A 13,387-nucleotide genomic window follows, 5' to 3' on the forward strand; every position below is an offset into this window, starting at 1 on the left:
GTTCTGTTTGTCCAATAGGATTTAGGGTAGATAAGGAGAGGCCAGATAAATATGACACAAATTAGAAGTTGGGTTATTCATTTCAGCTGTTTGGTTTGCACTATATAAAGCACAAGTGATATATATCGTGTGTTTGGTTTGCTGTAAATCAAATACCACAATACCCAAACCTAAATTGGAGAATATATATTACAACTCTCTTCCGCCGCTCTTCCATTTCAGTGTTCCAGAATCGCCTCGCAAATTCCGCAGAAGCTATTTTCACTTTGTCCAGTTGAAGATGTCTGACTACATGCGTTCAAGGTTCACTTCCCCTGATGTGCCGAGTTCGCAAGGTACATATAGCTATCTCAGAATTGAATAAAAGAGAGTTTATTTTCGTATGGTTCAACATCATTTCGTTTGGTAATTTATTTGAAAGCACCAGTGAATTCGCATTTCGTTCTTAGATCTTGCAGTGCTTTACAGTTTTAATTGGGTGATTTTGTTGTGGTTCAGTGAATTCCCGCCTTGGACGGTCAAGGAGAGGCAACGGTGACCGAACCCGCCGAACCTGGTCATACCGTGAGGAGGAGATTCTTGTGGTTGCGCTGAAGGACCTTGTTGTCACCGGATGGAAAGCCGATAATGGATTTCGGACAGGCTACCTTGGCAGACTCGAGGAAGCCCTGAAGAAGCATTACCCCAACACTGACATCAAAGCAACTCCTCATATTAACTCGAAGCTCACTTCCTGGAAAAGATGCTACAATTCTTTGCGTGGCATCTTAAGTCGTAGCGGTGTGGGGTTCAACCTCCACGACGACTACAAGATAGATTGCGACGACGATCAGTGGTCGCAAATTGTCAAGGTACCAAATCTCGTTCTAATGGATATCATCATGTTTTCAAGTTAGTTTTAAAAATAATACTCAATATGTTTGCTTCACATTGGCAATTCTGATGGTGTGTGTTATGTTACGAATTCGTATGTACAGCAAGACCCTCATGCTCGCTACATGAGGGATAAGAGCTGGCCATTCTGGGACCATTGGCAGGTCATCTTTGGTAAGGATAGGGCTGCTGGGGGATCAGCTACTGGTTTGATGGATGCGGTCAATGGGCTTTACACTCAGGACACCGGCTCAGGCTCAAGCGATGGAGGTGAGGTTGGCAACTCTGTTGGCTCTACTGATGTGCCCACTTCTCATCCACTGAGTCAGACCAGCACTCCTCCCGATGCTCCGGTTGAAAGCTCAGGCAACACTAACCGTGAGAAAGCTGCTCGGCCTGCGGGTGGGAAAAAGAGAAAGGCTGACCATTCTATAGATGGTCTCATTGAACTGCTGGGGAAAATCAATGACGCCACCAACGTGAGGTTGGATTCTTTATCCCTCCGCATTGGTTATGAGTTCGATCTGAGCAAAGCACGGAAGGAAGTATTTGCTGAACTAGGTCGCTTGCCTGGACTGACAAGGGAGCAAAAGTTTGATGCAGGGGAGATTATTCTGGAGAAGGTGGAAAGGTTGGATTTCTTTCTTGGGATGCCGGATGATGACCGTATCGCGTTCGTGCTTCGTGTGCTTGCGAAATATGGTTCGGGATAGATGGGGGAATCTACAACGGGTGAAGGGGTGGCGTAGGTCGATGGCTTGCCTGATATAATTTATAAAGCCTATTTTCTGTCTGAAACTTTTTTTTTGGAAGCCCCTCTTCAACATTGGCTTGTTGCAATTGTCTGTAGATTATATTATTATCTATCATCTTTTGTAGGAAGGATTATGTTGCCTTAATCAGTAAACGATTTCCTAGTATTCCTTAATCAGCTGCATTTGAAGGAAAACCTTAATCAGCAAATATTGATCTCATTGATTGAATTTCCACATAGATATTCCAGCAAAACGTACACGAGATAGATCACATACACAACCTAGCTTAATAGAGTAGAAGGAAGACAAATACAACATAAAACGTCAATACTTGTGGGTGTTCGAAGAGCCACATGAACTTCCATGTGGCGAACCTAAATTGCTTGGAGGAAATTTCTTCGGCTTTGGGGGGTATTTCTTCCCGATACGCGGGTCCATATCCTCGTTATTGGACTGACTACCCACATTCGTGAACCCGTCTCCAAACAAATTGCGTTTCATCTTTGGCACTTTGGGCATGGGAGGAGAAGAGACGGACACGCTTAGCTCCACGGTCGGCGCCATTCCAACTCCATCTAATGGCTTAAACATCAGATTGAGATCCTCTACGGGCACGGTAGTGTCAGAAATATTGAATATCAGTGGTGCACTCTCCTGCTTAATATCTTGCGGTCCGAACAGCAACCTCAATCTTGGAAATTCGGGGTCCCCACAATAGTAATAAGCTGCAGCCAATTTATTTTCCTACAAGAACAACGGAGCCATGGAGTTACAATGAACAAGCTGACATAAAACAAACATTGTATCCACCTACCTTCAAAATGGGTTTCCATACTTGCTCCGGTGCCATGACCACGTTGGTGTTAGCATTCCAATACACACCGTTGGTTTTGACTACCTTGTCGAAAAGTATGTGTCTCTCTTCAAGGTTCTGAAATCTCTCGTACAATTGTGGCCATGTGAATGGCACCCCCACTTCTTTGGTGAGCACCTCCGCCACTTCTTCGAGGATGGGTATGGGGATCACGGAACCGCTCCACTTGTTCATTTCTTTGGTTTTGATTATCAAGGATAGCAGCAGTGAATCTACCTCAGCTGTCCAGCTTGATTTGTAAAAGAAAAAGCCTTGTTGAGGGATTTTTGTTCCCATTTCAAGTGAAGGAATGAAAGAAGCCAAAGTTGCTGGGTCCAAGCTTCAATTGAAGGGTCAGCTAAATATGAGTTATTTCATCACCATCCCAAGCAATTGTATGCCCGTGAATGACTAGACAAATCAGACTCGTGAGGGGCATATCTGCCATCGCAGCCTTGTTTAGAGTAGATTCCTGCATGATAATAGGAGATTCCTGCATGATTTTACAGCTCATTGTTGCTACTGTGTTGTCTTTCATATAGTGATGGGTGGAGCAGATTTATTTTGTTTGGAAAATGCTTTGTCAAATCAGCTCACGGGTAAGATGTAGCCTCCACAAAGCTATATTGAAGAGCTTATGTTGTACAAGCCCCCAAAGTATCACTCTTCGGAACCAAACTGTATTCTCTAATCACATCATGTATGCAATGGCATCAGCATCAGCTCCTCCGCCACTGCTGCCGGAGTAAGTAATTTATTGTTGTCGATTATCGAACATTTTTATTTGCATATAACCACTAACTTTCCGGTTCCTAGGCACATTAAACCATCGTTTTGTCGGACATTGACTACACGGTCATGCTTGTACCGCATGGTAAGTTGGAAAATTCATATGTATTTTACATGCGAGGCTTGCTTTCCAAACTAACAACGACACATACTTTTTTGACATGAAGGTTATTCCTTATGAATGGATGTGCGAGCATGGAGGTAGCTTACCTAATCTCTGCAGACTCCAAATGCTCAATGGCCTTGAATGGGTGGTGGGCGTAACAAGGGATGGTCGTGAGAGCTACTTTGATCAAAACTGGAATGCATTTGTATCTGCTAATAGTCTCGGGATGAAACACGTCGTTGTTTTCAGTTACCACGGTGAAGGCGAATTCAAGGTCATGAGGTTCAATGCAAGTGGTTGTATGCCATCGACCGATATCTTCGTTCAAACTAATGGTGCATAATCTTAGAAGTGTTTCTATGCTTATTAAATGAATTTTAAATTATTTAGAATACTTTTTGATCTTATGTCCTCAACTATCTGGTTGCGATAATGTATATTTTTTATTCTAGACTTTCCAGATTGGGAGTACAATCCCAAGCGTAAGGACAAATCATACTATGAGGAATTTAGTGAATCAGAATCCACTGACGACGACGACACGGGATGTCCGGTTAGACGGGTTGAGGAGGTGCCGACCCTTCCCTCTTTTACCATTATCCTTCTTGCGTCGCAACTGGACCGGATCATGGTATTGTCCTCATTTCAATTGTGGAAGCATAAAACTTGTACATTTTCAAAAAGTAATCATATTCATTTGCAAATTCTGACGCAGTGCTTGCCTGAAATTTGGTGGAAAACCCACATTGCTGACCATAACAAAATTCAATCTGTGAATCTTTTGGTTGGTGATCATTCATGGAATGTCTACGTCAAGATTCAAAATGATAACGTGAAAATAATTCACGGTTGGAACAAATTTGTAGCAGACAACAATCTCGCCGTAGGGAGCATGTGCAAGTTCGAGTTGTTACCGGCTGAAGTCACAAAATTTCGGGTATCTTTTTAGTTATGGAACCTATGTAACTTTTAAATAATTGTACAAAGTGGACCCAAATCAGAATGTATTTCAGTATGTGGATGTTGCCTGTAGTTTAAGCGAACATATTTTTTGTTTTTGTTTTTTTTTCAGACAAATTTATATATGTTGGAGTCAAATACTCTCTAAGGCTGGCCCAAAAACAACGACTATACTAACAAAAACATAAATACTCCCACAAGGGTTCCAAGTTGAAAACATTATTAAACACAAAAAAATCAGTTCAGATTAATGACATATTAAGCTGACCAAGTTTCTAATCAGAAGGAAGGTGTACAAGTCTAATGATTACTAGAGAAAACATTTGATAAAGTTTGATAGTCCCACATGATATTGCCAAACACGAAATACATTGCTAGCAGCTATCCTTCTTGCAACTCGCATAAGCAATCACTGCATTGTGGATATGCGCTGTGACAATGGAATAAAGCAATGAATCCATTTCAGTATATGTAAGCATTGAAACATGTAAAAAAAGAACAGATTTGCATGTAGGTGTACTCACTTCAGCCCACATCGAGTTTGCCAGATCATCGCGACGCTGATTCCAAGATGACGTTGCCTCAACGTAGTCAACGTATTCACTGTCCCTATGATCTCCCTCGGCCTCAGCCCCTTGGCTCTCAGGCATGCAGTCCAAAAGGTCATCGAGTGGATCAATTGGCATCTCAGACCGAACGTAGTTATGGAGAAGGAAGCATGCTATAATTAAATTTATTTGAACTTTGAGGGGATAGAAGGAGGCACTGCGCAAAATACCCCACCGCATCTTCAGTACCGCGAATGCTCTCTCAATTACATTCCTAGCTTTGGTATGACGCATGTTGAAGAGCTCTACAGCATTTTGTGGAATTTGCGCATCAGGACCCCAATCTTGGAGGTGATACCTCACCCCCTTGTAAGGGGTTAGAAAACCTTCACTGTTCGCATATCCATTATCACACAAATAATAATTACCTAGACCAGACAAAACTCAACATCAGTTTAGTAAAAACTAACCAAATATAAATTTTCCATTTGAATTGATATATGTTGCTGAATATTGTAACTTATTCAAAGCTAGTCAATTTACCTATTGGGACTCGCAACCCATGAGGACGAGTTACGGCATCGCGAAGCACTCGAGCATCGCCAGCTGATCCCTCCCAGCCGGGTAATATGTATGTGAAACGCATGTGCCTGTCGCAAGCGGCCAAAGTGTTGGTTGTTATCTGACCCTTCCTATTCCTAAACCGTGGTTTGTCCTCGTTTGGTACTAAAACGTCAATGTAGGTGCCATCAAGAGCACCAAGACACCCCTGTATGCACAAGAAGTAGCCACACACTCACGTAGTGAAATGCTGAATATATAGTTTATTCCAAAAAGAATAGTCTTCGCTACTAAAATATAAAACATACCTGAAAACATTTCCATCGCCAATCTACACAATCTTCGCGAATAGGCTCGGGTTTGACCAAGAACAAGGAATGCAACTTTAATACTGCTGCAAGGACCTCATGAACGTAGAATGAAACTGTGTTCCCTGATCGCCAATGATCAAATCGAACAACACGGTTTTTCTTGTGATGTGCTATGACACCTAGAAAAATGGCGACTTGCTCTTCTATCCCTACGAACCGCCGGACGCGTAACATTCCCAACTCTGTAAACAATGAACACAACCTTCCAAACGTATTCCGGTCCATCCTACAATTAACTAAACAATCTGTGTCAGTTACCCCAACGAGTCTGTTTAAACGTTGAATCTGCATCGGTACTCGATTCAGAATGTCGTAAGCCAACGCAAATTCAGCTCGCCTCCTTTTCTTCGAAACTTTGCTAAAAATCATGTGCAGTATACAAATTCGCGCCACGGTTTGAGTCCAAATTATGTCCTCAATTATTTGCCTCACATAAGCATTTTGCTTCTTATGTTCCCTCATCTGTGCATAGATATACAAATAAGTTTCAATTCCAACTAATCTTTCATCATTCAAATAAAGGAAGCTTAAACTATTCAACTACCCTTTCATTATTCAAATAATAACCACAAAGCTGTGAATTCTCTACATCACAATTAGCACGATGCAACATCAATATTAATTTTTTTCACACAACAAGTTGCTGAAATACTGGTATATTTCTCACACTATATTTTGAATCGATTGGATTCAACATTACAAATTCAAAGTAAGCAATTGGATGAGAAAAAATTAAACTATGCACCATTGCAGTGGAAAACTTCAAAATTCCCATTTTTCTCACTGAGTTCAACCAAAATTCAGCATCTTTAATTCTTTATCATTAAACCAGACATCTTAATTAACATCTATTACGCGGTTTCATTTGCATTCAAAAACCCCAAATCACACGTCGAGACGCACAAAACGAATCAGCCACGTAATTCTACAATCCATATAACCTATAACACCGGATTGCATTCGAAAACGGCCAAATGAATTAATAAATTCGTTTGCTACATTAACTGAAAGGCAGATTCCCCACAATACGATCTAGGGTTTTTTAGCCTCCAAAAAAATTCAAATTCAAATGAATTAATCAATTCAATTGTAAACTTGGGTTGGATTCAAAATTACAAATTCAAATTATTCAATTAGAAAGGGAGATTCCATGGGTTTTGTAGATTTCGAAAAAAAAATAGGGAATGAACCGGTAGGAGGATTAATTCAAAATTACAAATTCGAATTGGGTTTGTAGCCTTCGAAAAAATTAATCAATGCAAACAAAACAAAGAACAGACTCACCTGAAATCTCTCGTTGCGGTGAGTGTCGCTTCTCTTCTGCACAGATTTGTTCAAAGGGCTTGTGTTGGTTTGGGAATGTTATGCTACGATTCCCCCAATTTTCTATGCATGTTCAAAGCAAATGTTATTGGTTTACCTCAAACCCTGATTAGAGCCTAATATGTATCGTAGGGCCAGACCCCGATACACTAACGCCATTATATGGCCAAAAAGAAACGGGCCAAAGCCCATTTGTAGGGCTGTGCATTTATGGTGTATGTCAAATAGAACACATGATAGGCACAGATACATAATTTAAATGACCTCTATATGACAAACAGAACAAGCCCTTAGTATAAAAGGAATATAGCGATGTAAATGAATACTTATTATTAGCCGCCCCGAAACCCAAATTCCGAAAGCTAGAAAACAACAGTTGATGGGCCGATATGATTAAAGCCCAATGTTAAATCCCAATTCTTTGAACTTGAATCACGTGTTAGACAAAAGCCCTTTTCATCTATGTGTTGCGCATACTGAAATCTTCAGGTATCCATTCAACTTTTTTGCTTATTGGTTTCCGAGTAGTTGCTAACTCTATAGAATTTCTAGTTGTAATTTTCTGTATAGTACAAGTTTTGATTGATTTCAGAAGTCGAAATTGGTGTAGGACAATATGGGTTGGAAAGCAGCACAGAAACTGATTCATCATTGGAAGATTCTTAGAGGTGACAATGTAAGAGCTAATGAAATCGTATGGTGCTGCTTCTGGCTACTTTGATGAGTTTCGCTTTATAGCCAAAGATTTCTATTAACATTTCCTTTAATTATGATTGGCAGGTCATGATAATCAGGGGTAAAGATAAAGGTGAGACTGGTGTTGTTAAGCGTATAGTTCGATCTCAGAATCGTGTTATTGTTGAGGGCAAGAATCTGGTAAGCCATTTCGATTAGTTATTGAAGAATTTTGTATTTGATTGAATTTGTTTCTAGTATCCAATGCTCTGTTTGATTCAATTAAACAAGCTTCCGATTTTTATTGGATATCTAGATGAGGCCTTTTTATACATGAAAACTGAAATAGGTGAAGATTTCAATGTAGTTAGTGAACTTAGAAGAAAAGAACACGTTGGCTGGAAGCTGCACTGATGAATGGCTCTTTATCCGTTTTTGTTCGTGTCGTGATGCATCACGCCGTTGAGTGTCTAATCAGTTTTGGCGCCCTGAGGGGGTGTTCGGTTTGCAAGATTGTATCCGAGATTAAATTTGTAGTGTGTTTGGTTCATGAGATTCAACCTCACAACTTAATCTTAGATGGATAATGATGAGATAATTAGTCATAGCTAACCTCCTATGACTAAAATAATCTCACAACTCAATCCTAGATTGTATCTTGGTATTATTTTATTTTGGAAACCGAACACCACCTCAGTATATTGATTCCATACTTCACACATTTTCTGATAATAATCTCCTTGCAGGTGAAGAAGCATATCAAGCAAGGGCAGGGCCATGAAGGCGGAATATTCACTGTAGAAGCCCCTCTTCATGTCTCAAATGTTCAGGTTGTCGATCCAGTCACAGGGTGGGATGATAATACATTTTCTTGTTTTCCTGTTGTCCTGTATGAGTAGTGGCTAATGTTTTGCCTGTAGGAAGCCCTGCAAAGTCGGAATTAAATACTTAGAAGATGGTAGCAAGGTTAGAGTAGCAAGAGGCGTTGGAGCATCAGGATCCATAATTCCTCGTCCAGAAATCTTGAAGATGAGGACGACCCCTAGACCTACTGTTGGTAAGATTCTTGCATTTTCAACCGTATATTTATGCACATAATGTCTTCAGTACATTTGAAGCTTGGTCCTGTATATATGTCGAGCTGTTCAATGATGCTTTTGCTTTGTTAAAACAAAACATGATGTAATGGCAAATTGCAGCCCGAAATATACCTATCTGTGAGTGGATGCTGTAATCCTTATGTGACTGTAGGGACAGTGGTGATTAGACTGAGCAGTATATTGAGCTTTAGCTGGCAATGCTTAAACTTCATAGCTTGAAAATAGAAACTTCTCTTCGCTAATCGCTCAAAACAAATACGATAGTTCTCACTGATAAGAGTGGAAGATATAGTGATGAACATCATAAAATGCGATGTCATGTAAAATAAGAAATTCTGATACTCAAGTCAACTTCAAATAGAGTTCTCTGATTTTTTTACTTATCTACACCGTAAAATGAAATTTAGGATCCAAATCAGATATGTACTAGGAGAAATTTCTGTGTGGATTTTGCTTTATCCCGGGTATCTGCCTATGTAGAAGGAAACTACAGGTGGATTGTCATGAATAATAGTAGTACTATATAATATTTATACTTGATCTGCATGGTGCCGGGTCTTTGCATATTCTTTATTTTGAATGTACCTCACCTCAAGCACTAATGAGAACAGATCTGTGGAGAAGATGACAAAATTTAAGACATGTAGTCTGTGGTGAATGACGATTGAGACTTGAGTTTCCTTTATGAAGTTTTAGTGTTAGCCTGTTGCGGTAATGACTGCTGATTTATCTTTGTCTGCTTGTGTATTTGGTTTGATGAGGTATAGTAATTTAGGAAGAGAAGGTCATAAATGGGCTAACTTGTAAACAGGCTTAGTACCGGCCAATTTTGTTCATACTTGAAATAATATTTGTGCTCAATCTCGTGTCTTGTTCTACAGCCGGTCCCAAGGACACTCCGATGGATGTGGTTCTCGAGAAGACATATGATCGTACAACTGGTAAGGGAATGCCAGATCTTTAAGCAAGAATGTCCGGAAAAGAAAGCAGCTCAAGGGATGGTGCTCATGTTTGCTAGTATAATTACCATCAAGTTGTAATGTTTATGGCTTGGAATATAGACAGAGTTAGTTGGGTATTTGTTAATTTCCTTTGGCACTGATGCAGCAGCTGCAAATTTATTTTCACCAATATTGTTCAACCATTCCTTAATCATCAATCAAACAGTTAATGACCATATAATTAATTACTCATTTAATCACTTTTATAATCACATAAGAGCATGCACAGCGGAGAGTAGGCGCTCGTCCGTCAGTTCGTGCCAGCGGCGCGGCACCGCTGTCCGCCGCTGCGCTCTTGCCGCTGGCACGGCGCTGCTCGATGCATCGAGCACGTCCGTGTTAGCGAGCAGGCGACGTGGCAGCGTGTGATTGGCCAACGACATATCCGTTGGAAAATCATTTTTTTTATTTTTTTTAAAATTGAAAATAATACCAAAAAATAAAAAAAAATATTTTCCCAATCCCAAAAAATGGCCGTTTTTTCCCGTTTTTCTGTATTTTATTTATTTATTTTTTATTTTTTTCCCCAAAATCATCTATAAATACACACATTCATCATCCATTTTTCACATCAAATCATCTCTCATTCATATTTTTCATACAACTTATCTACACCTTCATCTGTCACTCAAAACCTCAAATGGATTTCACCCATCTCATTGCGGAAGCGGAGCGCGAAAAACAAGAATACTACGAACAACATCGTGCCGCTTATGAAGCATATGTCGCAGCGAATACCCCCGCCCCTCCTCTTCAACCAACTAGATCAACTCGCCGCTACATCCATCGTGACCGGGAGGGAGCCCACGAAAGGCTCGTTGCCGACTATTTTGCCGACCCACCGCGGTTTCCGGAAGATTACTTTAGACGCCGTTTTCTCATGTCAAAGCGCTTGTTTATGCGTATTGTCAACACATTGTCCGCCCGTGTTGAATTCTTCCAAACAGGTCCAGGTGTAGCCGGTCGACAAAGTCTCTCGGCGTTGCAGAAGTGTACGTGTGCCATCCGACAACTCGCTACTGGGCAAACGACCGACCTCTTCGATGAGTATTTGCATGTCGGTGAGTCCACTGAAATCCTTTGCCTTAAAATTTTTTGCGAGGGAGTTCGTACAACTTTCAGTGATGAATTCCTTCAGGCACCCACCACCGATGATTGCCAACGGTTGCTTCGTCTTCACGAATCATTCCATCGCTTTCCCGGAATGCTTGGTAGCATTGACTGCATGCATTGGAGGTGGAAGAATTGCCCGACTGCTTGGAGGGGGCAACACTTAAGCGGCCACAAAGGCGGCGGCCAAACACTTATCCTTGAAGCGGTCGTCGACTACCGCCTAGAATTTGGCATGCATATTTCGGTGTTGCCGGATCCAACAACGACTTGAATGTGCTCTATTATTCACCCCTCTTCAATGATGTGTTGAATGGTGTAGGACCGACGATCGACTTCACCGTCAACGGAAATTTATACCACATGGGTTACTATCTCGCCGATGGTATCTACCCACGGTGGTCGACTTTCGTGAATACGCTCAACAACCTGCAAGACCCGAGACGGGTTCTTTTTGCGCAGCGCCAAGAGTCCGCCCGGAAAGACGTCGAAAGAGCCTTTAGGGTCCTTCAAACCCGATTCAACACTGTGAAGGCCCCGGCTCGGCTGTGGTACGTGAAAAATATCGACGACATCATGTACACGTGTATTATCTTACACAACATGATTATAGCCGACGAAGGACCGAGGGCGGCTAGCTTCTACGACGAGGATGAAGCCGGAAGCTCAAGCGCGAGGTCTCCCCCACGCCGAGGTGTGCATACGACGGTGGGTGAGAGGATCGAAACAAGGCACACAATGCGCGATACCCGAACCCACGTTGAGCTACAAGAAGACCTAATCAAACACATGTGGGCGAAATTCGGCCACGAGTAGTGGGTTTTTTAATTTTATGAATTTAATTATGTAATTTTTAATTTTTATGAGTTTAATTATGAAATTTTTAATTTTTAGGATTTTAATTATGTAATTATTATTTTTTAGAATTTTGATTATGTAATTTTTAATTTTTAATGTATTTTGTAATATTATTCCGGGTATGTGTAATGTATTTTAATTTTGTGAAAATGTTTTTATTTAAATTGAATAATGGAATGGTGGGACCCTTGTGCTGGTCCTTGCGGAAGAGCACGGCTGTGGGTGTTGTGCTCTTGCTTAAGAGCATGCAGAAAAAGTGGGGCCGGGCCCACAACCGTGCTCGTTGGCAAGAGCACGGTTGTGGGTGCTCTAATTATCTTAATAAATGAGGAGCGCATGGTGCGCTCTTCCTCACAAGAGTGTTCGTCAAAGAAATAGCAACAAAAACAAACAAACCTGTTTCCACTTTTACGAGGCCAATTGGCCATTTCACTATTTTCTTTTTACAAACAGCAACTGGAATGATGTGTAGAATTGTAGATTGAACCACATAACAAACAAATTAAAAGAAAAAAAGAAGAAGAAAAGGAATAAGATCATATCTCATCTCAATCCTGCTAATCCAAGGTTTGGATCAGGCTTCTTCATCTAAAAGGTAGCTTCAAAACTTTTTTGTCAATTATTCTATATAAATAGGCCCTTGTTTCTTCTTAATTTGTTCTGTTTTTCCTTTTCTTGATTTGGGTATTATGGGATGGGGGAGGAATTCGTAAAGATGTACAATTTCCACATGATCATAAATTAATATTACCATGCGCAGTTTCATAAGAACAATGAATTCATAAATCATAATGAGTGATGAACAATCTAGTCGTGTACATGCTATTATAATTTACATATTAGAGATTCAACAAATTCATTTTATATTAAAAATATTGTTATAAGAAACCAGAAATACTAAATGTGGTTATAGAAATGTGGGTTTATTAACAAACCTACATTAGAATAGCTCCATAATAATTTCACAATCATAACTCCTCTAAACTATATAAATCGAGGTGTAAACATAGACATTTTTTGAGGTGGGATCATGTTAATAATTAATAAAGGATTGATTTCTCTGCAGTTATTAATCGAAGAAGCGTGCATGGCCGATGCTTCTTCTAACATATGTGTTTCTATTATTTTGGGGAGCAGCCTCGAGGCCTCTCCCACTCCCAACCAACACGCTGCTCAACCGAACCCAAGCTTGGTTCCGAGCCTACGCTCGTACGTTTATCTCCACCCCAACGATAAATACCACCCCTCTTCGGTGGATAGGTTTTTCAGCAACGGCGCATTGCTCTACAACAAAGAGGACGAGTCTAAGCCCGTCCGGATTGGCCGGGTGGCGCGAACCTCCCTAAGGGAGGAGATCCGAACGACGGCTTGTACTGGCTTGACTTCCCAAACGAGAAGGAAGCCCAGGATAAGGTTAGATGCAGGGATATAGCAAGCGCGGAGGCGTACATCCTCTTCAAACCGGCCGTTCTCAACGGGACATTCACAGATATTCAGGTGCATG

At 40.8% G+C, this 13,387-nt stretch overlaps 5 protein-coding genes across 7 annotated transcripts; 3 read left to right on the plus strand and 2 right to left on the minus strand.

Moving 5' to 3' along the window:
* On the plus strand, positions 1–1,801 carry LOC121784853. The gene is made up of 3 exons (XM_042183105.1): positions 1–335; positions 499–851; positions 978–1,801. The coding sequence occupies exons 1-3, from the start codon at positions 281–283 to the stop codon at positions 1,584–1,586; spliced, it is 1,017 nt and encodes a 338-aa protein (XP_042039039.1). The 5' UTR covers positions 1–280; the 3' UTR covers positions 1,587–1,801.
* A 23-nt stretch (positions 1,802–1,824) lies between these two features.
* On the minus strand, positions 1,825–7,090 carry LOC121784854. The gene is made up of 3 exons (XM_042183106.1): positions 6,801–7,090; positions 2,443–2,802; positions 1,825–2,372 (listed from the first exon to the last, which is right to left on the minus strand). Exons 2-3 carry the CDS (start codon positions 2,776–2,778, stop codon positions 1,953–1,955), a joined length of 756 nt encoding a protein of 251 aa, XP_042039040.1. The 5' UTR covers positions 2,779–2,802; positions 6,801–7,090; the 3' UTR covers positions 1,825–1,952.
* On the plus strand, positions 2,738–4,419 carry LOC121784856 (putative B3 domain-containing protein Os03g0621600). 2 transcript variants are annotated; one of them, XM_042183110.1, is made up of 4 exons: positions 2,738–3,226; positions 3,298–3,711; positions 3,829–4,007; positions 4,092–4,419. In XM_042183110.1, exons 2-4 carry the CDS (start codon positions 3,432–3,434, stop codon positions 4,323–4,325), a joined length of 693 nt encoding a protein of 230 aa, XP_042039044.1. In that variant the 5' UTR covers positions 2,738–3,226; positions 3,298–3,431; the 3' UTR covers positions 4,326–4,419. The 2 variants fall into 2 exon arrangements, with proteins under 2 accessions (XP_042039044.1, XP_042039043.1); XM_042183109.1 differs by lacking the exon at positions 2,738–3,226 and having other exon boundaries at positions 3,271–3,711.
* On the minus strand, positions 4,540–7,325 carry LOC121784852. The gene is made up of 5 exons (XM_042183104.1): positions 7,101–7,325; positions 5,754–6,278; positions 5,428–5,653; positions 4,861–5,312; positions 4,540–4,766 (listed from the first exon to the last, which is right to left on the minus strand). Exons 2-5 carry the CDS (start codon positions 6,276–6,278, stop codon positions 4,746–4,748), a joined length of 1,224 nt encoding a protein of 407 aa, XP_042039038.1. The 5' UTR covers positions 7,101–7,325; the 3' UTR covers positions 4,540–4,745.
* Positions 7,326–7,489: 164 nt separating this feature from the next.
* On the plus strand, positions 7,490–10,000 carry LOC121783626 (50S ribosomal protein L24-like). 2 transcript variants are annotated; one of them, XM_042181760.1, is made up of 6 exons: positions 7,490–7,628; positions 7,750–7,833; positions 7,920–8,015; positions 8,561–8,664; positions 8,735–8,871; positions 9,796–10,000. In XM_042181760.1, the coding sequence occupies exons 2-6, from the start codon at positions 7,756–7,758 to the stop codon at positions 9,876–9,878; spliced, it is 498 nt and encodes a 165-aa protein (XP_042037694.1). In that variant the 5' UTR covers positions 7,490–7,628; positions 7,750–7,755; the 3' UTR covers positions 9,879–10,000. The 2 variants fall into 2 exon arrangements, with proteins under 2 accessions (XP_042037694.1, XP_042037695.1); XM_042181761.1 differs by having other exon boundaries at positions 7,493–7,628; positions 7,750–7,815.
* The last annotated feature ends 3,387 nt before the right edge of the window (positions 10,001–13,387 follow it).

Source organism: Salvia splendens, chromosome 21 (genome assembly GCF_004379255.2).
Source record: "Salvia splendens isolate huo1 chromosome 21, SspV2, whole genome shotgun sequence".
Classification (NCBI taxonomy): domain Eukaryota; kingdom Viridiplantae; phylum Streptophyta; class Magnoliopsida; order Lamiales; family Lamiaceae; genus Salvia; species Salvia splendens.